Source organism: Physella acuta, unplaced genomic scaffold (assembly GCF_028476545.2).
Source record: "Physella acuta isolate Inbredline_101_S28 unplaced genomic scaffold, ASM2847654v3 ptg001232l, whole genome shotgun sequence".
NCBI lineage: Eukaryota > Metazoa > Mollusca > Gastropoda > Physidae > Physella > Physella acuta.
In genome coordinates, this window is record NW_026732748.1 from 13,095 (window position 1) to 30,283 (window position 17,189).

A 17,189-nucleotide genomic window follows, 5' to 3' on the forward strand; every position below is an offset into this window, starting at 1 on the left:
TATATGTATGTAAATAAGTATATATATATATATATATATATATATATATATATATATATATATATATATATATATATATATATATATATATATATGTATGTGTATATATATATATATACATATGTATACACATATATATACATATATATATGTGTGTATATATATATGTATAGGCCTATATATATATATATATGTATATTTATAAGTGTATATATATATATATATATACAAATATATATATATACATATATATACATATAAATACATATTTATACACATAAATACCTATATATACACATATGTATGCATATATATAACATTTTAGGGATTCTCCTATTTTACTCTACCTACTCACCCAAACGTAACAGCATCAAAAGATCTTGTTGTCATGCTGTTTTACCTTGATCAAGCCAGTAATTTAACCCATAAATTATTTCATCATCAGCGTTTTGTCAGACAGCACAGGAGCAGGACATAACCCCCCCCCCCCCCCCCCCCAATAACTTCAGTAATCCCCGCAACCCCCCTCACTTAAACCTGCAGTAGGACATCGCCAGAGACTGTTATTTATAGATAGATAAATACAACAGATACAAGATAGTGATAGGCTTTAGTTGCAGGATATGGAGAGTGACAAGTGTGTTTTTATGGGGGGGGGGGGGGTAGTATTGATGGGTAGTATTAGAAGGGGGGGAGGTGATGTCCAAAAACCAGCAAGCATTATGAGGATCTTACTGGAACCATAAGGTCCAGTAAAGCTAATACAGCATCGAGTGAAGATATTGTCACAAGCTTTTACTTATGTCACAGCGTATGCGGATTTGTGGCAAATCTTGTAACTCAATTTTAACCAGCGATTAACTTTACAGATACAGTTCTTCTTTGTTGATAATCTATTTCTCATCTAATTAGATAGGAAATTAGTTAATAAAATTTTATATAATAAAATTTCTAAATTTAGTAACAAATCACAAGCATTCATTTGATTAGTCTTTTTTTTTTACAAAGGTAAACTTTTTTTTTTTTAAAAGCTGGTTGCCTTCTTGCCTTAGCATGGACCATGAACAAAGTAGTGGCAGAGATAATTTTCTTTTAGAGATCACTAGCTGCTGATCTGGTTTTAACACAAATATTTTAGTCGCAGCCTATGTAGTGTCAACGTCATTTCCAAACGAATGGCTAACAAGTGGGAAATATAACAAATATAAAAAAAAAACGTTCTAATAACAAGCTTTAGTTTTAAATGAACAGAAAAAAACAGGAAAATAAAATAAACTTGCTTTCTTTAATAAACGCTTTGGTTGCTAAAATATTAATTGTTTATTAAAGAAAGCCAATTTTTTTTTCCTTATTTTCAGTGCATTTAAAAAGGCTGTTGTTATAAAGGTTTTTATATTAGCTATATCAAATACCAATTTCGCCTTATCAGGCACTAACCCTACTTCCTTAACAAACAAAACCAGCATGATGCTTGTTAAAAAAAAATTTAATGGGAGTTTTGTGAACAAAGAAAACAGAGTGTAACCCTGGCGCCATGTTTTACAAAAAAATATTTGTTTTGCCAGCCATTCATGTTGGATGTTAAATGTCAAAGTAAATCCCAGGGCATGCTGCCAATCAATTATAAGCCCACCAGACACTATGTAGGTCGACCAGACACTATCTAGGTCGACCAGAAGGTATTTAATTAGGTTGACCAAACACTATGTAAGTTGACCAAACACTATGTAAGTTGACCAAACACTATGTAGGTCAACCAGTCACTATGTAGGTCAACCAGACAATATCAAGGTCGACTAGTCACTATCCAGGTCAACCAATCACTATGTAGGTCACTGTGACCTGACATGCAACTTGCTGGAGCTAATTAAAACAGGTTTGTAACACTTAAACAAATGACAAAAAAAAACCAAACCATGTTAATTATAAATCACTCAAGCTTTTTATTTACACACCCTCAACATTGTTGAGATAATCCTTGAGAGCTGAGTCATTTTCTCCCACCCTTCAGATTATTTTGTCCTTGACATTAGTATTTTGTGTAATGTTGCAATCTAGAGAAGAAGAAAAAAAAACATCATACACACGTGATAAAATGACTGATACAACATGACCTAACCCCACCTTCACACTAAACATGTGACACCTAAAAATGGAACCTTGAACCCAACACACAATCCTAACCCTAAACACTAAACATCCAACACCTAAAAATAGAAACTTGTAACCAACAAATCCTAACCACACCCCAAACTAAACATCTGACAGCTAAAAGTAGAACCTTAAACCCAATACACAATCCTAACTCCACCCCAACAGTGGTTTGTTTCAAAGCGTTTAACCATTGTGACATAGTTATAGCTGTTTATTATAATACAGACACACACTCAGGGGTAAAACTTTACATTTAACCAGTATGTGTAGACCCTACAATATGGGTAGACAACCCCTCACAATGGGTAGACAACCCAACAATAAAGGTAGACAACCCCTCACAATGGGTAGACAACCCAACAATAAAGGTAGACAACCCCTCACAATGGGTAGACAACCCAACAGTAAAGGTTGACAACCCCTCACAATGGGTAGACAACCCAACAATAAAGGTAGACAACCCCTCACAATGGGTAGACAACCCAACAATAAAGGTAGACAACCCCTCACAATGGGTAGACAACCCAACAATAAAGGTAGACAACCCCTCACAATGGGTAGACAACTCCACAATATGGGTAGACAACCCCTCACTATGAGGAGACAACCCCTCACTATGGGTAGAGAACCCATCATAATTCAATTAGTAGCCAGCCTGTAGACAACCCATCATGTCACAGGGGATAGACAACCCATTATGTCACTGTAAGGAGACCACCTTGTCATGCCACTATGAGGAGACAACCCACCACCACAGATGACAACCCACCACCACAGAAGACAACCCACCACCACAGAAGACAACCCACCACCACAGAAGACAACCCACCACCACAGACGACAACCCACCACCACAGAAGACAACCCACCACCACAGAAGACAATCCACCACCACAGAAGACAACCCACCACCACAGAAGACAACCCACCACCACAGAAGACAACCCACCACCACAGAAGACAATCCACCACCACAGAAGACAACCCACCACCACAGAAGACAACCCACCACCACAGAAGACAACCCACCACCTCAGAAGACAACCCACCACCACAGAAGACAACCCACCACCACAGAAGACAACCCACCACCACAGAAGACAATCCACCACCACAGAAGACAACCCACCACCACAGAAGACAACCCATCACCACAGAAGACAACCCACCACCACAGAAGACAACCCACCACCACAGAAGACAATCCACCACCACAGAAGACAACCCACCACCACAGAAGACAACCCACCACCACAGAAGACAACCCACCACCACAGAAGACAACCCACCACCACAGAAGACAACCCACCACCACAGAAGACAACCCACCACCACAGAAGACAACCCACCACCACAGAAGACAACCCACCACCACAGAAGACAACCCACCACCACAGAAGACAGCCCACCACCACAGAAGACAACCCACCACCACAGAAGACAACCCACCACCACAGAAGACAACCCACCACCACAGAAGACAACCCACCACCACAGAAGACAACCCACCACCACAGAAGACAACCCACCACCACAGAAGACAACCCACCACCACAGAAGACAACCCACCACCACAGAAGACAACCCACCACCACAGAAGACAACCCACCACCACAGAAGACAACCCATCACTACAGACAATCCATCATGTCAATAAAGGTAGACAACCCATCACTTAGATAAGAATAAATACATTATTGGTAAACTTATTTAAATCTTTGAATGAACAATTTAGATACAATCATGTTATGGAATTACACAGCGTTAAAAATTGACATTTTACAAGAGAGTTTACAAAAAAAAAACTATTAAAAAACATCGACTTCCACTAGAAGTAAGCCCAACAAAAAATGGCCACTGGGGTGATATCATGATCTAGATAAACAACTACAACATAGATTGGACTAAACAGAAGAGAAATTGGAGAAATATAATTGAACGTTTGGAGTTCCATTACAGAACAGCAGTGTTGGGGGTTAAAGAGTTAAGCTTTCCTTTTTTAACTGCTTTAAAGCAGATCATATATAGACTCCATGTACTAATGTTTACATCATACCACAGTGTAATAAACAATAATGTAAAATCATATAAATAAAAACCCTACCTGTATAACAAACAGCGTCCTTTATTGTTCCCTAAAGCCAAGTATCCGCTGGATGGAGAAAAATCCATGGAGAGCAGAGTGTGGATATCATTATCAAACTGCTCGGGGAAGTTGGGAAGCACAGTTAATGATGGGAAGTGGACCTGAGGAAACATCATTAAAATTGTATGAGAACTTATGGATACGAGAAAACATGATTAAAATTGTATGAGAACTTATGGACATGAGAAAACATGATTAAAATTGTATGAGAACTTATGGACATGAGAAAACATGATTAAAATTGTATGAGAACTTATTGAAACGAGAAAACATGATTAAAATTGTATGTGAACTATTGGACATGTGAAAACATGATTAAAATCTTATGTAAACTTGCAGACATGGTAAAACTATGCCAAGAATCAAATCTTTGCACTACAGTAATGATTGAATAAATAAATCAATAAAATCAAATATGTTTAGGAAATACTGATGGTAGGAAAGTAGGTGGGTTTGGTTTTTGAAAGAGTTAGTTTTTTTCTGAATTCTTAATGGGTTCAATTAAGTAGAATATTATTGGGGTGCTTGTTCTACTCATAGTACTATTAGGCGACATTTTTAGACTATTTCATTCCCTAATCAGAGGAGAAAGGGTGGTGGCTTATTGACAAATTGGGCTTCAAGAGGAATATAAAGAGTTAAATAAGTTTTGTCAAAGTATTTTATCAAACAGCTACAGGCATGTTTAAAAATTAAGCTATTGCATTTAGCACCCAAAATACCTCTTTATAGTTGTATATTATTATATACTAGCCATTGGTACCCGTTTCACGTGAATTATAGGCCTATATATTTTAAAATGTTGTACTTGTTTGAGAAAAATAATTTATGAAATAGTTATTGGTCAAAACGCAATGTGCTTTACTACGAGCTGAACGATATTAGTGACAAAGCAAAGAAATAACTAATTAGCTAAAAATCCGACACATTTAACATGACACAGGCACACACTGATTACGTGACTTAAATGATTCCGTTAAAAATCTGGCTATTCAATGGTCATTATGTTGTTTTTAAGTAATTTGTATTAGTGAGTAGATCTATAGATCTAGATCTAAATCAAATTTGAATGAAGTAGTTCCTTTCTTTATAGTCTAAAATCGGAAGATTCATATATATAAAAAAAAATTAAGTTTGACTTGGAGTGTCTCGATCCCGTACCACCTGCGTGGTATTAAGTACACTATCATCTCAGCTATTTAGGCACCATATAAAATATGGAGAATGAAAGATGTATTTTAAAAACTTAACTTACGCGATCATGCCTATTCTTTCAAATTAATTTTTTTTATCCCAAATTAGCCAGTTCCATAGCTAAACAAACAAAGATTTCTATAAATATAGAAATATAGACATTTATTTTCGGAATAGATTCTAGATCTAGCCTATATCTAGAATCTCTAAATCTAGAATCCAAATAGATAAAATAAATTTTATAAGTTTAGGCCGGAAAAATTGTATTGTATACATTTGATAGCGTACGTAGATCTAAATCAAATTTGAATGAAATAGTTCATTTCTTTTTATCCTAAAGGCAGATGACGTCATTAGTTAATGTATAAACATTAGTGACGTCATTGTTTCATGAGTTCTTTTTCACAACTATAAACACTTTTCCTGCTGCATAATTAAAACTGTTTTTCTACATTCGAATAAGCCTTTATTTTTAATTTTTCTTCTTTAAATAAAATGTTGATTATACATTTAAAACATCTACCATATTATTTTTCAACAAAAGTCCGTATCAAGCTCTATATATCGTTGAAGATTCTGATGTGATACCCTGCGAAAATATTTTGCGGAGAGAGAGTGAGAGAGAGAGAGAGAAGTGCGCACATGGGCTTTTATATATTAGGATTTACAAATAGACACCATTCATTACTTTGATACAACAAGGAAACTACCACACAACAAGGAAACTGTGATATAACAAAACATACCAGCCTTATGGCTTTCTCTGTGTCCTTTGACCTCAAGGCCAGTAACTCTGACTGTGGGTTGAAAAGGGCACCAGTGCACTTGGTGGTCAAGTTCTTTATGTGCTTCAGAGGTTTGGGGTGTCTGGTGGACATGGCCGTTTCTCTGTCGTAAATTGTCACTATACCACTCTTAGACCTGTGGATCAACACCATGTACAATAACATTAAAAGATTTTAAAAAATGCTTTAGCTCAGCTGCTGAATTTAAATCATTTTTCAATTATTGACTATTTCCTACTAGTCAATGAAAGATAACAAAATAATTTCAACACTACTTGTATAAATTTGATGAACTGCTTATAATCATCTTTAAAAAGATGTGATTACAAGAATTGAAAATAAACATTATTTCTAGTTTAATGAGCAATAACAAAACATAGAAGGAAATAAAACAGTTTTTATTTACATTAAATTTTTACCATTTAGATTTTTAAATTAAATTATTTAGGCTTAGACTTAGACTGATACTTAAGTGAGACTGATTGCTTTGATTTCTGTTTTACTTTTATAAAAATAAATTATGCAAGACTTTATAAAAAAATTATTACGTATAATGATGTTTTAAAAGTTAATTATAAAAACATTTTTATCATTAAGAGTTATAGAAAAATTAGTTTATAAAGTTATATTGCTTGGAAGAATACACTATAAAATTCGTATAAACAAATTCATTATGTATAATTAGTTTTAAAGTGTATTTTAAGATTAAAATATCAGTTGTGATCAAGGGAAGTAATTTACAAAAACCAAATTTACAATCAGGATCAAGCCAGGAAGGTGTGGGTTAAACAGGCTGAATGGATCTCCAGCATTAGAGAGCAAAATGTCACTGACCCACACACCAGGTAGTTGTTGTCAGGTGACGCTGCCACTGTGACCCCGTTGATGCAGCCCTCGTCACTGAAGTGGTGGACACAGTCCCTGGTGTCCATGTCCCACACGTACACCCTGCCTTCACCTGGCACAAGAAAAAAATTTTGTTTACACAAATCTAATGAGAAAAATAGTTTAAATCTCTTAAACTCAAAATGTTAAATTTGTAAACTCATCATCATCTTTTCCCGTTTGTGCCCAAGAACATGGGGCAGATGAATTAACTGTAAAGTTCATCTGTTTCAGAGACCTCGGCATTTGAAGGAATAGTGTGGTCAGCAGGGAGCCGGACGTTTTCCCGAAAGACACTTGCCCGAATGCCGTTTGCCCGAAGGCCGATTTCCCGAATGGACACTTGCCCGAATGCGACAAATGCCCGAATGGACACTTGCCCGAATGCGACAAACGCCCGAATGGACACTTGCCCGAATGCGACAAATGCCCGAATGGACACTTGCCCGAATGCGACAAATGCCCGAATGGACACTTGCCAGAATGCGACAAATGCCCGAATGCCACTTGCCCGAAGGCCGTTTGCCCGAAAAATGTAAATATTAGATAATAAATTATATTTCCAAATAGACATTCTTTAATCAATTTAAGTTTGACATTTTGATTATAAACACAATTCTAAGCATAAAACAAAGTTGTTTATATTTTTAAGTTTAGCTTTTATTTTTTTTTCAAAACTGAGAAAGAGCTGTAAGAAAAACTTTATTCTTTAATAAATGTAAGGTGATGTTGGCGGCGGTGTTCTAACATTCTTTCGATGTATGTTTTGAACACCTTGTTTAGCCGACGTGTTGCGGTGGTTATATAGCTTTTATGACACGGCGTAGGCGGCGCGGCGTCTCGCAACATTGAACAGAGGCGCGTTTGTTTGTTTATTTTATTATGCTTACCTTGTGTGGTGATCATTTAACAAAAGAATGAGGCGAGGTCTAGGTGGCAAATTTAAAAACTAAACGTAGTCAAATATGTTTGATTTCCATTTAATGCACCTTGTTAAGACAATGTGTTGAAGCGATTACTTAATAAAGAAAGCAAAACTCATTTTAAAATCCGGAGATGAATGAAAATTGTATTTTCGTCTAATTTCATATATGGAAGAGAAAGTATGTTTCTACACTTTTTAAATATCAAATACAAATTAATTTAAAATGTCTGCGTGGAAATATATAATATTATTTTTTTCACTTTCTTTTTGCGTAGATGTGTTTTGTTTACCAACATTTTAAATTTAAATTGATTACGAATGATTATTTAGTAATATATAATGTTAACATTTTTCGGGCAAACGGCCTTCGGGCAAGTGGCATTCGGGCATTTGTCCCATTCGGGCAAGTGTCCATTCGGGCATTTGTCGCATTCGGGCAAGTGTCCATTCGGGCATTTGTCGCATTCGGGCAAGTGTCCATTCGGGCGTTTGTCGCATTCGGGCAAGTGTCCATTCGGGCATTTGTCGCATTCGGGCAAGTGTCCATTCGGGAAATCGGCCTTAGGGCAAACGGCATTCGGGCAAGTGTCTTTCGGGAATTTGTCGTAGACCCTGGTCAGCACTATGCCCAGCCGCCTCTACTTTACCTAACGTGAGCTAATTACCCATCAAAGCTGGGTGGACTCAGAGACATTCTGCTGACTTGAACCTGGATTCGAACTCGAGACTTTCATGTTAGCAGCCTAGCTCTCTACTGCTAGGCCACGCAGTCCCCATGGAATGAAATAGTAAACAGAAAATTCCACTCAAAACATCACTTACTTCCAAATGAATACATGTATTTCCCATTGCTTGAAAAACATACACTAGACACTTCTTCATTCATTTTCACTGAATCTATTAATTCTTTACTCTGAAAAATTTATGGACAAATTTATGATCTAAATATTAAAATTTTAAAATAAAAATGACATTATATTTTTTTATTTAAAACAAGCTCACCACTAGTAGATTAATGATACATATTTTTACAAAGGTGAGTAGATGTTGGAAGTACTTAGTGTTTCTTTTATTCATAACAATGGTAAAATGTGTGAATTTTAGGGAATTTATTTTGTTACACAACAAAACTTATTTAATAAAAAGGTTTTTTTGTTTTCTTTAACTTACTGTTTGAGAAAAAAGGTGAATGTATCCAAATTTTCCAAGGAAAGCAATAAATCTGCCATCTGGTGACACCACAAACTTTGACATGCCCTTGACTTCTAGACCTGAAGGAAATAAAAGGTACAGGTAAGCTTATGAAACCATATTGGATTGTATGGGCAAGTGGTATGTCCTTAACTTCTAGACCTGAAGGAAAAAAAAAGGTAAGCTTATAAAATCATATTGGATTGTATGAGCAAGTGGTATGGCTATAACTTTTAGAACTAAGAGAAATATTAAGGTCAAATCAAAATCCTAGCTGGACAACTAAAAGATGAGGAAGAATCACCATTTCATCAGCAGACCACAATGTAAATAATTTAGACCACGGGTTCCCAAACTGGGGGTCGTGACCCCCAGGGGGATCACGAAGGGTATTTTGGGGGGTCGCCAACTGGTAGACAAACCCTTAGCAATGAAAAGAAAAACATAATTATTTAGAAGAATATCTGAAATTCAGCCTTACTAACATCACTGGAAATGGAATAAAGAAAAAACAATGTGTACTGTGCAAAGTTGTTCTCATCAACGAGTCTATGAAAACTTCAAAACTAAAACGTCATTTTGAGACGAGTTATTTGGAATACACTAAAAAGATAGGGAGTTCTTTCATCACTTAATTTTTATAAAAGAGGGTTGTCACTAGAAAAAGTTGGAGAACCACTGATTTAGACTAATGATCCCACTTGCTATGCAGAGCATGCAAATGTGTACATTAAGTGACATAAATTAATTCAATACATTTACATAATTATTAGTAACAATGCTAAGGCTATCAACCCCAACAAAAGAAATTTTAGTGACAAAAGTATTGATTTTCCATAATAATCAACTTCTGTCCTTAACTTTTTAAAGAATAGTATATAATACTTTTCACACCATTTATATACAAGATAACTACACCCAATTTTATATTTTCATTAAATTTATCTGCATGATGATGATAACAGGCGTTACTCATACTATGTTGTTTTTTTTAAAATAAAGGAATTGCCCGAACTGTAATTTTAATCTACACTACTCATAGCTACAAAAAAACTGTTGCCTTATGATCATTTTATAAATATGTATGGATAGACAATTATTATTATGATTAAAACTTACGGTAAAAAACGTAGATGTAGAGTAACGGTTTTGGCATAATCCTAATATCCTAACCTGGGTGTCAAAATCTTAACATTACGGGAAAAAAATCTAAATATGCTGTGCCATACAGTCTTGATAGCAGACCTACTAAAGATGACAGTGTAAAATTTAGCCTGCTAAACAGACAATATTAACCAATCTGACCTTTGATTTTTGGCCTGTATGTGAGTAAATTTAGCCTGTTAAACAGACAATATCAACCAATCTGACCTTTGATTTTTGGCCTGTATGTGAGTAAATTTAGCCTGCTAAACAGACAATATTAACCAATCTGACCTTTGATTTTTGGCCTGTATGTGACCCCACTGTTGCCCTCCATATCAAACACCAGAAAACTCTTGCGCTTGGACCCTATGATTATCTCGCTGCCCCCTCGACTGAAGTGTGTACAAAACACGGGGTTCTTCTCTATGAACATGCTGTGTATCTTTCTGTTCTTGTTGCCGTCAACCTGGTGGGGAAAAGCATTGTATCACAATTTATCTTCTTCGTGTTCGTTCTTAATTTTTAGTGTTGAAAGGATCGAGCATTATCTGCCAGAGGGTTTGAACTCAAGACTTTTTCAAATTTAAAAACCATGAGCTTTGCCGACTCGACCACACCTCCAACACAATTAAGTATACATATCAACTGGTTATGTGCCACTGAGGCCATTGACTCCAATTTCAGCCTGCTTTTCTTTTTGGATTTGTTTCCATAGCATTTGTCCAACCAAGAACAAACTACAAGGCAGCAGTTGTTTGATTTTGGAGTTGTCTCTCCTAGAAGAGTGGCTGTCCCCAGCAAACGAGCCTCATCTGCCAGAGGGTTCGAACTCGAGATTTTTCGGTTTAGCAAACATGAGCTTTACCGACTCGAGCACGCTGACCCCTTCACAATTTAGAAATTACTGGGTTTCTACAGCTTTATCTAAGGTAAATTCCTCAACAATTTCCACTGGATAAATTCCGCTGGAAACCAGTCCAGAGGAAGTGAAGACATCAACTAACTTTGGCAGCATCCTTAACCAGTGTTTTTGTCATCCCCTCGCTTCCCCCGTTTAAGAGAAAAATATCTGACAGAAACACTGAACATAGATGACGTTATACATATATATTTATAATTTAGCAGATACTTATAAAACATGGCGAAAATTGTAGTTCATTCAAATTACCGTAAAACATTTATTTTATGCGGCGAGTAATTAATGTTTAATAAACGTCATCTTTCTCAACCCAGTTGTCAGAAACTAAAATTTTACAAGGCTAATCCTAAATAATTTTACTCTAGTAAAATCATGATTTCCAAAACAATGCCAGCGATATAATATTTAAATGATTTAAATGACTATTGTAAATTATCACCAAATTGTCACTAATTTATCAACATAGATGTAATAGGCAATGTCACATATCACTCATATGGTTTATTTTTAATTAAGCCGACTACCGACTAATTGGAACTGCATCAATACAAAGAGAACTATACAAATTATTCAAATGCAAAAATAATTCTACCTAGAGAAATCTAACATGCATGGGGTTAGGAATGGCAAAACATAAAGAATTACAATACATATGATAAATTAATAGAAGAAAACAAACAACTCACTGCAAAAAGACGAACTGTTTGGTCTGGTCCACCTGTAAGTAAAACTGTGGCACTTGGGTGGAACTCAACACTTCTTAAACTAGCCTACACAGTCGAGAGAAAACAGCGCAAATTAAAATGTTTAGTACGCAAAAATAATAGGGGGGGGGGGGGTGATGAAAATAAAACAAAAGATAAATAAAAAAATAAAAAAAGGATGGTCTATTCTGGAGAAAATTAAAATAATTAAATGCTTTTAAAGTTTGAATTTTTATAGCAGCTACAAAAGTTAATAGAACAGCTGCAGATTACTGTTTCAAGACTGGTTTATTTTTATTTTAGTGACTTGATTTATTAGCAAGAACGTTAGCTTTGAAGACCTCAGTTGCGCAATACAATTTTTAAAAAAAAACAGAATGTAACATTAATTTATTTTTAAATCAAGTATTCTATCAGGGTTGGTGCAGTTGGGGGCAAATGAAAAGGGCATGGTTGCTAACCTCCAATACTCAAACATGGAGATTAGCAACTCTGGTTCCATATTGGCAGCTCCTGCGAAACAACTGATGCCAAGTTGTATAGGTAACGCACTGCCTCTTGGGTCCATTAGGCCAGAAAGAGCCTCATACGTGGGCAACATCTGGTTTTTCTAAACTTGCTACTCAGTCCATCAGACTATGTAGCCATTTTTTTTTTTATTAATGATGCAAGTTTAACATGCGGCTTAAAGCCAGCATACAGTACAGGCTCTGCACATAGGCTAGAGGGTGATAGCATGGCCAACACTGCATCTATTTCTCCTTACTTCACTGGTTTCTACGATGAACTTTTAAATATCTAGAAATCACGGCAAATATAATTTGCTTCATAACCATGAGGTTCTGAAAGATTAAACACTACCTTTCAAACAAGGTGTGTCTTACAACAACAAACCAACCTTGCTAGGATCTTCCTTATTGCCGTCTGTCACTCGCTTGAATTCTAAAGCACTGGAGGGGAGGGTCACAGAAGCTTCCAGATTACGATGACTGTGAGCCTTCAGTATTTCTTCATCACTGTCTGTTAAGTAGATCATTATGTTAAAAACTTTATTTAGGTGGAAATAGGCTAATTGTTAAACACAGCTATTGCACTGTACATTCTTCAAAGTGAAACATAATATAGCAACAATAACAGTAAATTCGTGTACTAGATGTGTTGATACTCTAGCCAGGGTTCCCACAATTTTTTTACCAGAAAATTCCCTGCTATTCCAAGAAATTCCCTGCTATTAACACGTATAGCCTAAACTAAATTTTAAACCAATCTTGAAACAGAAAAAATGACGTCATGCCAATGTTGGGTAACCCTAAGCTAGCATAGCAGTAGATGTACCGTGTGATGGGCGGAAACAGATAAAAAAGGCACCACGAGAACCGGCGAGACTAGTTTTGTGCGTCAAAACTAGATTACGAAAGGAGGCGAGACTAGCGATTGGATAGGCCTATACCCGGTTCAAATCTCGCTAAACCCGAAAGAAAAAAAACCTGGGAAGCAGATTTCACTGTGTTTAAAGATATTTCCTGGCTATTCATCAAAATTCCCGGTTTTCCTGGCCGGGAAATTAAATTTAGAAATTCCCTGTATTTTCCCGGTTTCCCGGCTGCGTGGGAACCCTGTCTAGCAAGTAAATTCACTTTAGACCTGACAGTCCTAAAGGCAGCTTAAGTTGGATTGTTCAGTTGTTTTTCTTCCTAGGCATATGAAAGAACAGAGAAGACACAGACCTCCAAATTTTGAAATTGAGGTGGCAGGGCACTATCACTTGACCACTTGAGTTGTTCAGTTGTTTTTTTTTTCCTAGGCATGTAATGGATTTAGGTGATCACCACTATGCCACCTTTACCTCAATGTCCGGTGCCTATCAAAGCTAATGAACAAAGTGGCCTGATATAGAAACAAAGCTAATGAAACAAAGTGGCCTGATATAGAAACAAAGCTAATGAAGAATTGGCCTGATATAGAAACAAAGCTAATGAACAAAGTGGCCTGATATAGAAACAAAGCTAATGAAACAAAGTGGCCTGATATAGAAACAAAGCTAATGAAACAAAGTGTCCTGATATAGAAACAAAGTGGCCTGATATAGAAACAAAGCTAATGAAACAAAGTGTCCTGATATAGAAACAAAGTGGCCTGATATAGAAACAAAGCTAATGAAACAAAGTGGCCTGATATAGAAACAAAGTGTCCTGATATAGAAACAAAGTGGCCTGATATAGAAACAAGTGGGGGAATCCTATCTCAGCTGAATAAACCTCAGTCATTTGGCCTTGTGGGACAATGTGGTCAAATGGCAGAGCCTTTTCAAGTTTGAGTCGAAGGTGAGAGTTGTAGCATGCCCCTGAATCCAACCAACTCTGAAGGATACCTGGCTTATGTTAGGGAAAGTAAAGGTGGCTGGGAATAGTGCAGAGGTAAAAAGAAAAAAACAGGTGAATTCTATTTCATTTTTTTTTTGTTGGCCTTGTGTTTTTTGAGATCTCGGTAACACAATTTCGTAGAAGATCTATTGCGATAATATGTGTCTAGAATCTTAAGGAAACTTAAATAAACTCAAAACAAACCATCAGACTTTTCATCTTCAAATTTCTCAGCCCAATTAGGTTTTGCTGTCTCAAATCTGAAAAATGTCATATAACAATAAATTAAAAAAAATTTCTTTGTAGTTATTAAATCCTTTAAATAAAACACATTAAAAAATATGACCATAATTTTTATAAATAGAACACTTACTCAACAACTTGCTCATCATCAGAGTCTTCCCATTTCTTTACCTCCTCTCCTTGACTTAACTTTCTTTTCCTACGTTTTCTTTTTTTATCCTTTTCTTCAGACTATGGATTCAATAAAAAAAACATTATTACGTACTTATCTGCAAAAAGATTTCATTTTTAATTTCAAGAAGGTCTCAAGATCAAATCTCAGTTCAACCTATTGCCATTAGGATATCCTTTAGTTAACCCAGCGCTGATGGGTACCTGAATCACATTATGGAAACAAAGGCAATAAATGAATATTGCTGACTACACTATTCCTTCAGATGCCGAGGTCATTGAATCAGATAAAATTAACTTCCCCACTTGTCTTGAGCACAAACGGGAAAAGATGATGAGAATTATTTATTCTGCTGGGATTAGAGCTAGTCTAATAAAACGAAAAGTAAAATACCATACTTACAGAAGGCAAAGCTTCAATGACATTATCCCCATCACCAAGAACCTCCTCTTCTAGTAGAACTTCCCTTGCATCCTTGTAATCAATATCCCCTAAAGGTTGAATGGGAGTCTCTGAGGTTAACTGGTTGTGTTCTACTTGCGATTGCAGGAATTGCCTTCTTCTCAACATTGTGAGGAGTGAAAACTGAAATCTGGTTTAGAGTAGATCTAGCAGGTAGAATATATCTGTATCAATATATATTTCAGGAAAAGTAAAAGATACATTTTAATTAAAAAATTAAATTGTAGGCCTAATATGATAATATTGTTACTACCAGGAGCCAGGAGCTGTGCAATGTACTAGCCACTAGAGTTATCTAATAAAAGTAATTATTAAGTAATATGATACATCTACCTAGATGAGTCTAGAGTCTAGCTACCAGTAGCTAGAGCCCAGAGACTGTTTTCACTGTAGATTTTTAAATCGAGATCTAGCTAGTAGCTACTCTATATCTACTAGCTAGATAACTGGAAGAGTTATGCTGGAGTCACTATGACTGACTATGAACTATGAGTATAGGCCTACTCAGTATTTTTATTATAGTCACTAGTTCACTAGACCCCCCCCCCCCCCTAGACTCTAGAGTCCTAGAGTCAGAGTGACTAGAGTAGAGGAGTAGCTAGACAAGCAAGAGTTTCTTTTCCTAGTGGCCTTGGACTAAACTCCACTTCACTAGAGCTAGACCCACTAGACTCTAGAACTAGATAGATCTAGGGTAAAATCATGATATAGCGTCGGTTATTATTCCGGAACTGTACAGCAGTAAAAAACAGTAAAACCATGGCGTAGTCTGTCGAGCCGTTCCGGAAACCACCGGAAATACTGTAAACCATCATTTATTTGCCGCCATATTATTTTTAATAGGGCCTACATAATGTTGAAAAATGTGCAAGGATTGATTTTAGTTGCAATTTAAATACTGTTTTACTAGGCCTAATTATTTTGTATTTCTAATTATTTTAAGTGTATGTGCTAATTATTGCTGCTACTAAACATTATTCTAGTTATTCTTACTACTTTTAACTTTAGAAAATCTAATCGTCTAAATCTAATCGTCTTATTACTAACAACAGAACTAGAGCTGGTTGTCGCAAATCTTCTGCAGGTTTTTTCTGTTTCTTAAAAAAAAACATTAATTACTACCCTCGACTATATTAATAATATTTAGATTTACTAATTGTTGCTAATTTTTTGTCAGTTAAACATTAAATTAAGTTAAAACATTAATTTAAAGCACTTGAATTTATTTTTCTTTCAACGGTCAAATAAACTATGGTTTACAGTAACGAATGTTACCGAAACTCAACGAAAATTACCCAATAATTTCCGACGCTATATCGTGATTTTACCAGATCTAGATCTAGATCTAGTCTAGTAAATTTAGATAACTATTAACTAGATCAAGATCTTCGAGATCTAGATCTTGTAGTTGACTCAGGCACTCCTCGACCTCAAACTCAACTCAGTTCTGAGTTCTGAGTTTTACTTTTACTTTTGAGTTTACGCACGGCTACGGCGTTACCCATTCAATGCCATTCATTCATCAACATGTGTGTAGCTATTCTGACTATTCATTCTCCTTCTTCAACTAAATTCTAGATCTAGACTAGATTTCTAGATCTAGATCTAGATCTAGATCTAATAATGTTTTAAATATAGATCTACTTTAGGGCTAGATCTAGAATTTTTTTTAAGAAATCACAAACCTTTGATTTAGAATGTAATGTGTTGCTCGACACGTGAGAAATTTGTTTACAAAAATAAGATCAAGTAAAATCAATCCAACTGGCGCTTTGTATCTCTACTAACTTTCGAAGTAGAAAATCTAGATCTACTAGAACAGGGGTCTCCAAACTACGGCCCGCGGGCCGGATGCGGCCCGCGATGTCCTCTCATCCGGCCCGCTGAGATCTTTTTGTCC

At 36.0% G+C, this 17,189-nt stretch overlaps 1 protein-coding gene across 4 annotated transcripts; it reads right to left on the minus strand.

The window, feature by feature from the left end:
* Nucleotides 1-1,923: 1,923 nt before the first annotated feature.
* LOC131957317 (U3 small nucleolar RNA-associated protein 18 homolog) lies at nucleotides 1,924-17,100 on the minus strand. 4 transcript variants are annotated; one of them, XM_059322044.1, is made up of 13 exons: nucleotides 16,975-17,100; nucleotides 15,230-15,435; nucleotides 14,786-14,886; nucleotides 14,617-14,672; nucleotides 12,948-13,069; nucleotides 12,032-12,115; nucleotides 10,718-10,892; nucleotides 9,260-9,360; nucleotides 8,912-9,002; nucleotides 7,114-7,237; nucleotides 6,241-6,415; nucleotides 4,259-4,401; nucleotides 1,924-2,054 (listed from the first exon to the last, which is right to left on the minus strand). In XM_059322044.1, exons 2-13 carry the CDS (start codon nucleotides 15,395-15,397, stop codon nucleotides 2,030-2,032), a joined length of 1,365 nt encoding a protein of 454 aa, XP_059178027.1. In that variant the 5' UTR covers nucleotides 15,398-15,435; nucleotides 16,975-17,100; the 3' UTR covers nucleotides 1,924-2,029. The 4 variants fall into 4 exon arrangements, with proteins under 4 accessions (XP_059178027.1, XP_059178029.1, XP_059178030.1 ...); XM_059322046.1 differs by having other exon boundaries at nucleotides 15,230-15,453; nucleotides 16,975-17,087; XM_059322047.1 differs by having other exon boundaries at nucleotides 15,230-15,419; nucleotides 16,975-17,084.
* Nucleotides 17,101-17,189: the final 89 nt, after the last annotated feature.